General features: G+C 58.7%; 1 protein-coding gene across 7 annotated transcripts in view; it reads left to right on the top strand.

Moving 5' to 3' along the window:
* Baiap2 (BAR/IMD domain containing adaptor protein 2) overlaps positions 1-13,940 on the top strand; it is a 67,558-nt gene that overhangs the window by 39,665 nt on the left and 13,953 nt on the right. For all 7 annotated transcript variants that reach the window (XR_011373846.1, XM_070031613.1, XM_070031614.1 and 4 more), the window contains exons 4-6: positions 2,955-3,016; positions 3,507-3,578; positions 4,017-4,154. Coding sequence is in view for 6 of the 7 variants with exons in the window: in XM_070031613.1 (XP_069887714.1) it covers positions 2,955-3,016; positions 3,507-3,578; positions 4,017-4,154 (272 nt within the window). In the remaining variant the exon portion in view is untranslated. The remainder of the gene's footprint in view (positions 1-2,954; positions 3,017-3,506; positions 3,579-4,016; positions 4,155-13,940) is intronic.

Below are 13,940 nucleotides of genomic sequence, written 5' to 3' on the forward strand. Positions count from 1 at the left end.
TGTTCACTGTGTGTACCTGTGCCAGGCAATGTGTGTTTCCCACTTGACCTGGCTGCTAACTTAATTCTGAGGCCTAAAGAATGTTTAACGCATTCTGGGCTGGGCAGGCAGCTCCGCGGGAGAGTGCACACCTGGTAGCACGAGGCCCTGGGTTCCATTCCTCAGCACCACACACACAGAAAAAGCCACAAATGGAGCTGTGACTCAAGTGGTAGAGTGACAGCTTTGAGTGGCTACGGGACATTGCCCAGAGCCCCAGTGTCCGCAGAGCGTATGTGTGCTCACGTACACGCTGTGTGAAGAGCCGAGGGAGCTCCAGCATGGAGACTTCCAGGGCGGGTGGTTGGTCAAGGTTGCTGCAGCCTGCACTGTCCCCCTTGTTCATGGACTTCACCCCTCTCAAGGGCGAGCAGCCTTGGGGGCCGGGCCCTGTGTTCCAAGAGTGACGGCAGCACCAATGAGGCCAAATAGTTGGGTGGACTCCCCTAGCCAGGTACCCCAGACTAAGGCCAGCCCCAAGTATCCAACACACACACACACACACACACACACACACACACACACACACACACACACACACACACACACACACACACACACACACCATAGAAACACAATAACCAAAACCCGAGCAAGGCTCTGGTGTGTTTGGAGGGCTTTCTGGTCTCCACTGCAGTGGCTGATCAACTGAGTGCTCACTCATGCCGAAAAGCAAAGGGCACAGGGCTCTCAGCAGCTCACCTGTGACATGAGTGTGGGCTAGGCTCTGGGTTTCCTGTGTGCCACAGGCCCTCCCATGGTCATGGTCAGAAGGCGGTGTATGTCTGTGGGTCTGTGGGTCTGTGTCCTGGTTGCAGCCCAGGCCTCTTTCCATGAGGTCTGTGCTTGTGGACTTGTGCCACCCCACCCACCTCAGCTCAGAATGCTTGTCTCGCTGGGTGTGGGTGGCTAGCTACTCAGGAGGCTGAGATCTGAGGGTCATGGTTTGAAGGCAGCCTGGAAGGAGGGTCTCCCATGAGACCCTTCTCTCCAATTAACCAGAAAACCAGAAGTGGCACTGTGGCAGGAAGTGGTAAAGCGCTAGAATAAAGAGCTCAGGAACAGAGCCCAGGCCCTGAGTTCAAGCCCCATGACCAATAAGAATGCTTGTCTCGGTGTTGCCCTCCTCCTTCTGCCCGGTTGTCCCCCCTCCCCGCCTCCTTCCCTAAAGGAGAGGTAGGAGTGGGACTTATGTCCTTGGCAGTGACTCTCCCTTCCTCTGCACATGAATTCCGATCGATTGTGGTCACAGCTTCGTATCAGCCATTGGCGGCCACCACAGGGGGTGACTGCTGTCTGGTTCCTACGGGGGGGGGGGCAGTTGCTGCTGGTCGCGTGGCAGTGGTCAGTGGTCAGGCCTGCAAGCACTCCAGTCCCTGTTGCTGGGCGGCCGTAACATCCAGCAGCAGGCAGGAGCCTGTGCTCACTTTTCCATGGAGGTGCCGCGTGCCGTGGCACTTGGTAGGTGTTACCCGGTTGACAGGTGATTTGTGCACAGTGTAAGGTGTCTGTCATAGTGAGTGACCCTGTGGGGAGGGTGTGGGTGGACTGGTGAGTCCTGGCTCTGGTCACTCGTGTTCAGCTGTTCTGCCTTGCTTACTGGGAAGCCAGGAGGCTGGTGGGGCTTCTCTAGTAAACCTGATAAAGGAGACTTGTCTATAAATGTACGTCCTCGGCTTCCGTGGTCCTTAGGTTAAAACAGCCTGGCAGCTCACAGAACTATGAGAGGGCTCTGTGGAAGCTGGCCTGTCCAGAGCCCAGCTGGCTTCCTGGGAGAGAAGTGACATCAGGGTCCAGCTGTCATCTTGGGGGACACGTCATCTGGTTAGGCTTCCTGTGGAGTTTGTCAGAGGGCTTGTTGTGATTGTTGGCTGGGCCTTGGTGGGCCCCACGGGTCTCCTCAGTGGCTGTTCTGCCACTTGGGGCTTCAGAGAACTCTGGAGAGAAGAGTACTGCCTCAAGCAAGACTTAGGGACAGGGCTTGACAGGCCGAGCTAAGCCTCCAGGTCTGTCCACAGCACAGAGGCGACACAGTGCCTGCCAATCAGGCACGCAAGGCAGGACCACCCGGTTCTCTCCCCTTGAGCTGCAGTCCTCCCCCCCCACACACACACGTGCCTCACGGGGGCAGACAGCCTTGAGGGTCTCAGGACAGGTGCCATGCCTGCCCCCGGTGTCGATTTGGAGGCAGGAGTTGGGCTCTGCTGACCTAGACACTGTCCAGCGGAGGAGGAAGTGTGTCCCCTGCCTCATACTTCCCTCTGGCTCCCTTCATTTGTGAGCTGCCTTCCTTCTGCAGGTGGGCCAGGGCATGCCCTCCATCCTGTCGTGTTGCGTGCTGGGGAAGCTTCACCCAGGGAGCCCCGCAGCCAGGGCTGCGGCCTCCTGCCTTCCTGCAGGGTGGTCTCAGCATCCCTCAGCTCTGCCGTGGTTTTCAGAGAGGCAGAACTGGGTAAAAGAGCGGTCCCTCTGGGCAGGTGGGCCTTGGCTACTGACAGCTTGGAGTGGAGGAGTGAGCCAGGCTCAGAGGTGCCATGCAGCCTCACCCTGTTCCCACAGGCTGGGCCTCAGATGGTCACAGTCTGCAGCGCACATGCCCTGCCGCACCCCGGTGAGCCTTGTCTGCTGTGCACGGGCTGTGCACCGGGGCTGGGCCCTGTGTGAGGCAGGTGGGCATGGGTGTGTATGTGACTGACCGTGAGCTCTGTGTGTAGACACGTGCCCATGCTCTCTCCTGTGTCTGGGCTGGAGCGTGTGCATACAGGAACTGCTGGTCTCTAGGTAGCAGGTAGGGGTCTGGGCAGACGGACCACAGCCCCTAGGCTAGCCTATGGTGTCTAGGGCCCAGCCCCAGGGTGGGGACCTGGGCTGTGATGTGTAGGGTTTCTAACTTCATTTCCTCCTGCTGTGTCCAGGAGACGTCCTCTTCCAGATGGCTGAAGTGCATCGGCAGATCCAGAACCAGCTGGAAGAAATGGTAAGTCTGACGCCCCTTCCTTGGGTGCAAGGGACCAACAAGGTGAGCACAGTAGCTGGGGATAGTCAGGCTGGCTACGTGCTTTGGCCACAGGTCCTCTGATGCCCCTTCAGGGTCTTGTCACCACACTCAGGCAGAGGTGTGTTGCCTAGGCTTGGGACACAGGTCACATAAGTCATTCTGAGCAGCCCAGGAGGTAACTCTCAAGTCCAAGGGTACAGGAGAAGCCTTGGGGTGGGGGGTGTAGGCTGGGCCCAGGTGAGGCCAGGGAGCCCTCTCCTGAGGAAGAGCCATATGTACCCTATGATAGGCCTAGTCAGGTCCCAGATTTCCTCTGTATACCCTGTCAGGGAAGCACTGTTGGCCCTAGGGGCCCCTGTGGCCACCCAGGGTCCTCTGCTCACAGGTCAGGCGGTGCTGGCATTCAGGCTGCCCCAGCCCGTGCACTGCCTTAGAGCTGATTGCCGGTCTGTTCTCTCTCTGTGTCCAGCTGAAGTCTTTTCACAACGAGCTCCTCACACAGCTGGAGCAGAAGGTGGAGCTGGACTCCAGGTACCTGAGCGTAAGTACCCTGCCCCGTACCTGTGGGCCACCTCTGCAGGCCTGTGCTTCCACACGCCTCCCCAGGCTGAAGATGTTTAGCTTCTGCTGGGTTCTTATCCACGGGGGCTCTGCCAGAGCGCTTCCTGTGTGTGCCCCCAACCCTGGCCAACCGTTAGCAAGAGGATGGCATGGTACTCCTACACTCCTTTGACCTGAGTCCACTTGTGCCTCAGCTGGTGGGAAGAGCAGGGCCGAGGCCCCTGGCCATATGTCCTGTACCTCGGTGTCAGGAACAGGTTCGATTTCCGTCTTTAAGGCGTATGACCTGCTTCTGATGGGTATTGCTGAGGCCCACTTTGGGGACCCCTCCTCCTCCTGTCCCTGCCAGCTGCAGTCTGAGCAGCTTGGGAGCAGCACCGAGGCTCACTGGCCTCTGGGTTTTGTTGTGGCCTCTTAGGCAGCGCTGAAGAAATACCAGACGGAACAGCGGAGCAAGGGCGACGCTCTGGACAAGTGTCAGGCCGAGCTGAAGAAGCTCCGCAAGAAGAGCCAGGGCAGCAAGAATCCACAGAAGTACTCAGACAAGGAGCTGCAGGTAAGGCCCCCACGCTCAGCACGGGCCCTCCCGCCCTGCTCTCAGAGGTTTCTGGATGGTTCTTGGCTGCAGAAGCAGAAACTCAAATTAAGCTCTCCCCTGTGCCTCTCGACTCCCACCCAGGAGCCAGACCCCAGACCATTAAACTAATCAACTGTGATCGCCTGCCCCAGGCTGGCCAGTCAACGGCATCTGTGGCGGCTCCTGGGGCAGCTCGTTAGTGCTGCTCCTGCTCCCCCCGTCCTGCCAGCACTGCAGGTGCCAGGTGCAGAGCAGGCTCTGGTCGAGGATGTTGTGGCCTAGTGATGCCACAACCCTGGGCTCGCTTCCTGAAACAGAGCAGGCCCAGAAAGAAAGCCTTGGCCTGTTCCTGAGGGCCTAAGAAGGCTGGTAAAAGAATGGGAAAGAGAGCAGGGCAGCCAGCTTGGAGAGGAGGTACCTGAAAGCCCCAGCCGATTGAGCAGGAGCTCCCGAAGCACCGTAGGGTGCATGGGTGTGGTTCTGGGGTTAGTCCCTTGCCCAGGAGCCCCATCCACCTGTGCATGAGTGTGTATGTGCACGTATATATGTGCGTGCATGTATATATGTGCGTGCATGTGTGTGTGTGTCCTGTGGTGTCTGTAGTGCTGGTGGTGGGATCGGTTTTCCTTCCTTGACCACGCTGAAGCTGGTGGTCTGGATGAGCCAGCCCTGAGAAGCCTGCAGGCCTGTGGGGTCACCTGGTGAGCCGGGCTGCCTGGGTAGATGAAAACAATAGAACAGGAGTGGAGGGGAGCCCAGAGGTCCTGTGACTGACCCTGTTGCTACCCTGTAGCTCTTGTGCTTTTTGCAAGATGGACAGAATGGCTCTTGCCTTGCCTTTATTACATCAGATATATTTTCTGGGTCTAGATCTGTTTTCAGTTGTGTGTGTATGTGTGTGAGAGAGAGACAGAGACAGAGGGAGAGACAGACAGACTGACCGACTGACCTGGGGCTTGAACTCAGGGTCAGGCATTGTCCCTGATCTCTTTCACTCAAGTCTATCACTCTACCACTTGGGCCACAGCTCCACTTCCAGCCTTTTGATGGTTCATTAGAAATGAGAATCTCATGGACTGTCCTTCCCTGGACTCAGTTTGAACTGCCATCCTCAGATCTCAGCCTCCAGAGTAGATGGGATTACAGGCATGAGCCACCAGCCCCTGGCTGTGTTTTGCTCAGTTTTAGTGGCTGCCGTGAGCTATGTCCACCTCTGCAGCCGTGTGCAACCCGAGGACGGCTGGGCTTCCTTGAGCCATCTTGAGTTGTTCTTCAACAGCTTCCCCAGCGAGGGTTGAAGAGTACACACACACACACACACACACATACACTCACACAGAGTGGTGTGTCCATTTTTCTTTTCTCCCTGACCTCTGGTGGCTTGGCCAACAGACAGCATTGCCCTTGACTGTCCAGGAGGGTAGCAGTCTCCACAGTACAGGCCCTGATCGGTCAGCACAGACAGGACTCCGGTCAGCCTCCCTGAGCAACTAAGCCAGGCAGGACAGCACTTCTCTGAGGGGACCTTCGGGCCTGGTGTGGCAGGCTGGTGACAGTGCACCAGCCCCCAGCAGCAGCCAGGCCTGCCGTCCTTCTCCTCCAAAGGTGCTGTCAGCGTATACAGCATACAGTCTGGGAGTTTCCAGTGTATTCCTGGACATGTGCATCCATCATTCCAGTCACTCTTGGACCACTTTTAGTAACCTCTCTGCCTGCTCCCCTCCCGCTCACTATCCCAGCCACCACCTGCCTGCCTTCTGTCTGTCCATGTCTCTGTTGTGGATGTTGACTGTGGATTTTCATATCTGGCTTTTAGCACTGAGTACTGTTCCCAAGGTTCACTCTGGTTCTTAAGTGCCAACGCCTTCCTCCCATGTGTCAGGGCATTGTTAGGCTTTGGGGCATCAGGGTCTTCCTTCTCACAATGAACATCTCTCCCTCAAGAGGATGTTTGAGGTCTCTCCTTCTCAGAGTCAGGCCTTTCCTCTGCCACCTGAGGCTGAGATCCATTGCTGGCACCCACACGGGCTTGCTGAGGCCCAGCCAGGTGGAGGCGGAGGCTGGGCACTTGGCATCTCCATTCTGCTTCCTTTTCATTCTGCCCTTGCACATCATTCTAAAGCCCACCATTTTAGGGGAGCCCTTACCACACACCCAGCTGCCTATCCTCCTCTCTTTCCTGGATCCCAGGTGGGCAACAGCCCAAGGAATGGGATTTGCATGCTGGGTGGTGCAGTGCCGTGACTCCTCTAGTCTTTCCGTGGCATGTGGGGCTTTGTGGTCCTGACATACAGAACCTGCCCCGGGGCCACCTGTGTGCTCTCCTCCTGGGCCTCTCCGGCTACCTCTAGTGTCTCAGCAGACCTGGTTCCTGGCGAGACTGAGTGTGGAAGGGACTTGAGGACTGTGGGGTGTAGCTTCAGCCTCTCTGTGCTCTGTGGTCTTGGGCCTGATAGAGCCCTTTACTTCCCTCACCTGCACATGCAGGCAGCAGCTCAGCTTGCCGGTAAGGCTGCTGCAGGTGCCAGGTGCAGAGCACTGGGCCGCAGAGCTGACAGTGCAGCGGCAGGGCTCACCTAGTGGCTCGTGGGTATTCCTCCATGGTAAATGTGGGTGATCCCAAACCAGAGACGCCTGTCTCCCCGGCAGCCTGACCAGCTGTGCCAGCTGGGGTTGCAAAGCCACAGCTGCAGAGCTCTGGGATGTTCGGTGTCTGAGCAGGTGTGGAAGACCGGTGTGTGTTTACGCCCTTCCATCTGTCTCCATTCTGCTGGATCACAGCCTGAAGCTGGGGTGCTCAGAAATGATGCTGAACTAGGGCTGGGAAGGTGGTTCAGTGGAAGAGTGCTTGCCTTGCATGCATGAGGCCCTGGGTTCGATTCCTCAGCACCACATAAGCCGAAAAAGCCAGAAATGGTGCTATGGCTCAAGTGGTAGAGCACTAGCCTTGAGCTGAAGAGCTGAGGGACAGCGCCCAGGCCCAGAGTTCAGGCCCCACAACTGACAAAAGGAAAAGAAATGATGCTGAACTTGTAGCCAGTTGTACCTGAGGCCCACGGCCCTCCTAGGCCCAGGGGTAGGGCCTGGAGGAAGCTCAGTGTGGGGATGTGGGTGACCAGGGGCTGGCCGTGCTTGGTGTGAGGGCTCACAGGAGTGTGGTAGACAGTCGCCAGTGCTGTGGTAGTGCCGGGGTTGGGTGTGTCTGGCCACCTGGGGCTGGGTGCTGAGAACACACACAGAGCCTGGCTGCTGAGATGCCTCGGAGGGCCTCAGCCTCGGGCCCTGGCCTCTGGTGCTTCTCCTTGGCTATGGCTCATGCTGGCCTTTCCTTCCCAGGCCCTAGGTAAGCCTTCGGACCAAGGCTTTCCTTTGTCCTGTTTCCATAGCAGAGCTGGGGAGCACTCTCCCTGCCACCTGGCTCTCAAGGACGTTCAGTCCCTCTCTATGCCCCCTGGCAGACTGTGACAGCCCTGGATGGCTGCTTCCTGCCTCAGCTTCCCTGTTTGTGAAGTGGGGTGCTCTTGCCTGCCTTCCTCATCTCATCATGGACAGGAAAAGCCCTGTCCCCCTTTCTGTCACTTGGGTCCTGTCTCCTCTCCTGAACCCCCACCTTCTTCCTCTCCAGCCCTTCCTTGTTTCTTTATGGAGAGTAGTGCTTTGGCCCTTAACCAGGTAGTGTTTATGTTCTGTGATTGTTCCCCAGACAGTCACGCCTTCCTGGGAAGGGCTGGGTCCTGTACTGCTGCCCCCGTCAGCAGGCTGGCTCGCCGTGGACAGTCTGCGCGTGCTCAGCGCTGCCGGCTTCTTAACAGGAGGAAGCCAATGAAGGATAGGCATTTTGTCTACAAACCCCTCATGGAGGCCAGAGGACAGGGCAGGGTGCCCTTTGAGTCCTTTACCCCACGTCTGAGCTTGAGGGTAGTGTGTGCTTGGTGTATAGCTGGACTGGGTCCTTCTTTAAAGGAAAAAAAAAAGACTGGAGCTCAGGGCCTCCTGCTCTCGCTTGGCTGTTTTATTCACTGCTGGCCACTTGAGCCGTGCCTCCTTGCCAGCTTTTTAGCTGATTAGTTGGAGATAGCGTCTCAGACTTCTCTGCCTGGGCTTGCTTCAAACCTTGATTCTGAGATCTTAGCTCAGATTGCAGGTGTGAGCCTCCATGCCTGGCTCTGAGTACCTCGAGCCGGGCGGGAGGAGTGCTGGACTGCGGCCATCTGCCGGCAGCCTTGCTGGGACGCCCTGTCCGCCAGGCTGCTCTGGGACCCTGGCCACTGGGACAGTTCCTTCTGGCCCCACGCCTTTGCCAACCTGGCCAGGGGCCAGGGTATGACTTCCGCTCCGGGTGTAGCTGCTGGGGGCTAGGCAGAGCACTGAGGCTTTTCAGTGTGGCAGCACCTTCTCCCTTGAAGGGGAGGAAATCCCTGGGCCCGTGAGCGGAGTTGCCTGGGCCAGTTCTGCTGTAGCTCTGCCCTGCTCCACCCCACCCCTCTGCAGAGCTGCACTCCCCCACACCGGCTGGCCTCCAGGATCTTTTGGGTCTTGGGCCGGCCTTCACTTCTGGAGGGTTCTTTTTTCTGCTTGCCTCTGTACCTTTGCCCTCAAGAGCATCTGGGGCCTCAACCCTGTGACTTTCTCCCCATGGCCCAGAGCCAGGGGGCCCTGGACACAGGGTGTCCTCACCTGTCAGGCAGCGTGGGTCCGTCCTAGGACCCTGAGTCAAGCTGGGCCCATGCTCCAGCGCCTGCCGCTTCTGTGGCTGTTGGAGGGAAAGTCTGTGCACTAGACCTGCTGCATCCCTGCGCCCCTGCTTTTCTCAGGTGTGGTGCCACAAGTGCAAGGGGAAAGGCTCCACGATGCAGTTGTCAGATGTGCGTTTTGCTCAGTACCCCTGAGAGAGGAGCGGTTTGCTGGGGCGATTAGTCTCTGGGATTGCTGGTGGGGCTGGAGCCTGCGCCCAGGAACAGGGAGGTGATCACCAGAGAGATCCCAAGGCCCCCGCCCATCGGAGCCGGAGCCCACAGACTTAGAGGCCCCCGAGTATGTGCCGCTCTCCCCAGCAGCCTTTCCGCCGTTGGGCTCCAGCAGAGGCCAGGCCGTGGCCCCGGCTGGGTGAGGACAGGCCATCCACAGGGCCGAGGTCACTGCCTCTGGTGCTAAAAGGAACAGAGGTGAAGCTGCTTGGGGTGGGGAGGCTGAGAGCCTCATCCTCCCCGGGGAGGAAGGCCAACCACACACCCAGGTCTGCAGGCCCTGGCCGCCTCCATGCTGGGCTGGATGCAGCGGCCACGCTGTCAGGAATGGCTTGTAACTAAGACCGCATGTTGGGATTTCGATAGAAGGAACTAATTTTAATTGTAGGTCAGGGAATAGGAGCTCAGAAGCATTTGGGGCACTAATTAGGACACGGAGTGTTTATATAAAGGAGAGGATGTTGGAGGAGCCGCCCCTTGGCCTGAGGGCACTGTCCCCCCCAGGCACCTTGCTCCCTGGTACACATGAAGTGTGAAGGGAACGCTCTCCCCAAGGGACAGTGGGCATCGTCCGGTAGAGGACGTGCGTGTGTTCCTCAGGGTGCTGGGCCAGCCACACCCACCTCAGGAACCAGAGAGGCACGGCCAAGTCCATGGTCACCGGGCAGCAGAAGCCAGGGGAGGCCTCCGTGTCAGCCAGCCTCTGCCATTTGCTCAGGCACGACCCACAGTCCACCCCATTCCCCAGCGGACCATGGGCCTCAGGGTACCAGCATGGTGGAGGGGAGCCCGGCTCCCTGGGCGCTAGCTGTGGCCTAGCCCCAGGAGGTGGGCAATGCCTGAACCTCTTTCTGGCCAACCTGTTCCCTTCCCCAGGGACACAGGTCACACCGGCACCCTACGGGTAAGTCCAGAAGGCAGCCTGTACCCCCGCGGGCCTGTATCCTTAGAGCTTCTGACCAAAGCTGGGCACACTGGGCCCTCTCTGTAGAGCCTGCAAGCTGGATCTCTCCAGGTTTTGGTTTGTCCCATTAGACATCTCCCCCAGCCTAGCTCTTGTAGCAGACCGTTGTGAATATGACAGTCCTCTGCTCTCCCCCCTTGTGACCGCAGTCAAGGTGGGATGTGCGGGGCGGGCCTCAGAGGCGCCTGGTCTGCGAGGGGAATCTGCCAGCACCGAAGACATGTCTTGCAGGGTGGGTCGGAGTGTGAGGAAGCGTTGTGCAGGCTCTGGCTCAGGGGAGGGGTAGCCAAGAGCTCCATACAGACCATGAAAAAGCCCAGCATGGATCAGCTAGAAGTGGACAGATAAGCCAGCATTGAGCATGGGCAGGCCCATAGCCCCACTGAATCACCCTGGTGTGGGTGACCATGCCATCTGGGGCAAGAGGGTGACAGCCCCGAACGGCCCTGCCTGAGCAACCAGGGTTCTTAGAGGCAGCTCCATAGCCGCCTGTGCGGGGACCCCACAGGTGCAGGGACAGAGGGCCTGCCCCGCCCCCACCACCTTCCCTGGGTCTGGCTAGCGGGATGCCTGTGCCTCTGCCCAGGTCAGCCTTCACCTGTCCTGGCTGAGCTGATTGGGAAGGAGGAGGTGGGCGCAGCCCTGGCTGGCCTCTAGAGCGTGGTCGTGGGGGCTGGGCCACACGTGGGCATCCCTGCATCCTATGAACCTCTGTTTTCCATGACACAGCTGGTCCGGTGGCTGTCGCACCTCTGGAGCTTGAGTCGGTTGTGTTGCCCTCAGTGGGTTTGCCTGTTTGAGGCCCAAACTCCCAGATTGCGGTCTGAGAGGGGAGAGAACTGTTCTATTTAAAGGGCTGTGTAATTAACAAAGCAAAGACAAAATAACCATGGTTTAGATCTTCAAAAAGGATAATAGCAGAGGCTGGGCCACGGCTCAGCGTGTCGGGGGGTGCGGGCACGGAGCCCACTCTCATCCTTTCCCAGCTGAAGGCAGTCCGGACTGCAGAGCAGACACTACCTCTCCTCAGGATGAGGACCAGCCAGGGGTGGAAAAGGGAGTGTGGGAACCCCGAGGCTGCAGGTCCTCTGTATCGGGACCTGGCCGTCCCCAGGGGAGAGGTGGCAGCTTGATCTGTGGCCACCATCCTTGGTCAGCGTGTTCAGCCCTGGTGTGGACAGAGCAGCCAAGCCCCCCCTGCGCCAAGCGCCCCAGTGCTCCACAGAGTACTGGGCGGGACCCTTGGCCTGTGCATGCCGGGCGAGATGGGACCTGCTGCTCACAGACACCCCTTGTTGATCTGATACAGAGCTCTGAGCTCCTCCCCCAGGAAAATTGAGGTCCTGGGATTTGTGGGTCCCAGAAGCCTGCCAAAGATGTACCCAGAACACAGTTTACCTTAGTCCATTTTCTCTTGCTTTAACTGGACACCTGAGGTTAGTTACTGGACAGATTCAGGAGTGGGGGGGATTCAGCTCATGGTCCTGGGGGCTGGTGAGTCCAAGAGGGAGAGGCCTGGCATCTGGTGAGGCACGTGGCGAGGAGACAGAGCGAGGCTGCCAGCCCTCATTCCTCTCAAAGCTGCCAGAGCCGTCCTGGGGCTGCTGTCCAGAGCTCATTGGGCTCTGTGGCCTCCAGAAGGCCGGCTTGGCTGGAACCAAGAGTAACAGATTATTCTGGAGAGTAAGGTTGACTCTGGGGGCAGACATGGCACATCGAAGCCATGGCAACAGTCCTCACAGGGCACTGTGTCTAGCCCTTCCATCTCCAGCTGTCAGTGGCTCTCGGCCTCACAGTGTTTGGGTCCAGGCCTTCCAGATCAGGGGAACCATTGTCTGGCACTGCCAGACGCCAGCCCGAGTGTCATTGAGGGCCTTGCTGGCTCCCCTGACACAAGCCAGCATGGCATCGCGTTCTGAGCTGGCTCCTTGCAAGAATCGCTGCTCCCCGTGGTGACAGGAAGACCCAGCCTCATGTTCTCACTCATGAGCTGGGCCACTGGGGACTGCCGAGGTGGTTGAGAGACATGGGAAAGCCACACCAGCCATCCGAAGAGGAGCCACAGCAGCTTCAGATTGTTCTGGAACACCCTCCCCCACTCTGAGTCACCAGCTTGCTTTGGAGAAGAGACACGGTTTCCAATCACTTCTGTTTTCTCGGATTACAGGGCTGTTCAGCCCCGGGTGACTAAGTGGGAGCGTTCTGTGGGTCTCGAATGCTTTCAGCTGGGCGTTTCTATAGTGCTGTTGCCATAGCACCCAGCTAAGCAGAGAGCCTCCCGGCAGTGTGGGGAGGGTGGGGACAGCGGGCCCTGGGCCTGAGGTGGGGGGGACGGGGACAGGCTCAGGCACAGTACCATTTTGAATGGCCTATTGCAGGGCCATCCACAGCACGGGCCAAGCGGCGTTCTGTCCTCGGTGCGTTTCCAGAAAGCTCCAACACTCCCACCTTGGGGTGCCCCATCCGCCCGCTGTCTGGAGCAGCCTGGAGCCCTGCTGAGGTGGCTGCTGTCTCCTCCCTGTCCTCCTTCTGTCCCTCTCACAAGGTGATGCGCCTTGCTTGGCCTAGATTTCCAGGGTCTGCCCGGCGAAGTTGTGGTCTCCCTCCCTGAGGAGGTGGTGGCCTGGAAAGGAGGTCAGTTACATTGGCTGTCATTCCTAGACAGAAGTGGCAGCCACATGTCACTAGCTGTGGCCTGAGGGCCTGTCCAAGCTCAGTACCTAGACAGAAACTGCCACTCCCAGGGTCTGTGCAGCCCCCACGCGGGCTGACATCCAGGTGGGCATGTGGCTTAAGCCTGACCACAGGGTTCAGGCACCTTGTCCCATCCCGTGTCTTGTCTCTCCCCAGTCCTCCTGTGGGCTCCTGTGGTGACCTCTGGGGCTGCCAGTTGATTTGGGGGTACATGAATAAGTAGAAATAATACAAATAAAAAACTACCCCAGCCAACACCGGTTGCTGCCAGACCCCGCTAATGAGGCCAGAGCCCTGTGCCACACTGCACTCCAGGGAGCAGAGGCCTCCATGTGACGGTGGCCACAGCCTACAAACCCAGAAACGCTGTGGGTGGGCGGCTGGCAGGCTCTGGGCCTGTGTAGAAGGTGCCATTCTCAGGGAGGGAGGACCCAGGGGGCCCTGCGGCCTGGTTTACGCTGCTGTCCTGGGTGACGTCCTTCTCTGAAGTCCTTCAGATAATAACCTACACAGAAGCTATTGAGGTGATGCCCCTGCTCCTCTTGGCACTCAGTGCCCCTTGCAAGTGGTCAGGTCTGCTGCTGAGCCCCTCAGGCCTTGGGCTGGACATAGAATGACCACCAAGCCCCCTGAGCCTGGCAATAGCTGGAGAAATCTACATCTCTGGTGAGCCTTGTCTCCTTCCCAGCTGCCCTGCTCTAAGCCCAGCCTCTCCTTGTGCCCCTGTGCGTAAGGGCAGGACCAGGGAAGAGCCCTGGTCTTCAGAGTCCTCAGATGGAGCGAGAGGGACTCCAGGCTGCCGTGGGCCCCATACTGGGTATGGGCAGGTGCATGGGTTTCTCTCCAGGCCCCCTTGGGCATCTCCTCTTTCTTCCTGAGCACACCTGGCCTCACCCAGGCCCTTTCTACCTTGAGGCTCGGGAAAAGGAGTCCCTAGAGTCCCCTGGCTGAGCTCTCGTGGGTGCTGCACCCCCACTTCTCAGAGAAGCTTCAGTGTGCAGGGGAGGCTCTGGAGCGGGAGGCGGCCCTGACAGGAGCATATTGTGTAACCAGAGGAAAAGTACTCAGTGTGTGGAGGAGAGGGAGGAGGCGGAGGCGGCAGCCTCCACCACCATGACCCACGAAGCTGGATGGCTGGAT

The sequence above is a fragment of the Dipodomys merriami genome, unplaced genomic scaffold, assembly GCF_024711535.1.
Source record: "Dipodomys merriami isolate MVZ:Mamm:240054 unplaced genomic scaffold, mDipMer1.0.p SCAF_202, whole genome shotgun sequence".
Taxonomy (NCBI): Eukaryota; Metazoa; Chordata; class Mammalia; order Rodentia; family Heteromyidae; genus Dipodomys; species Dipodomys merriami.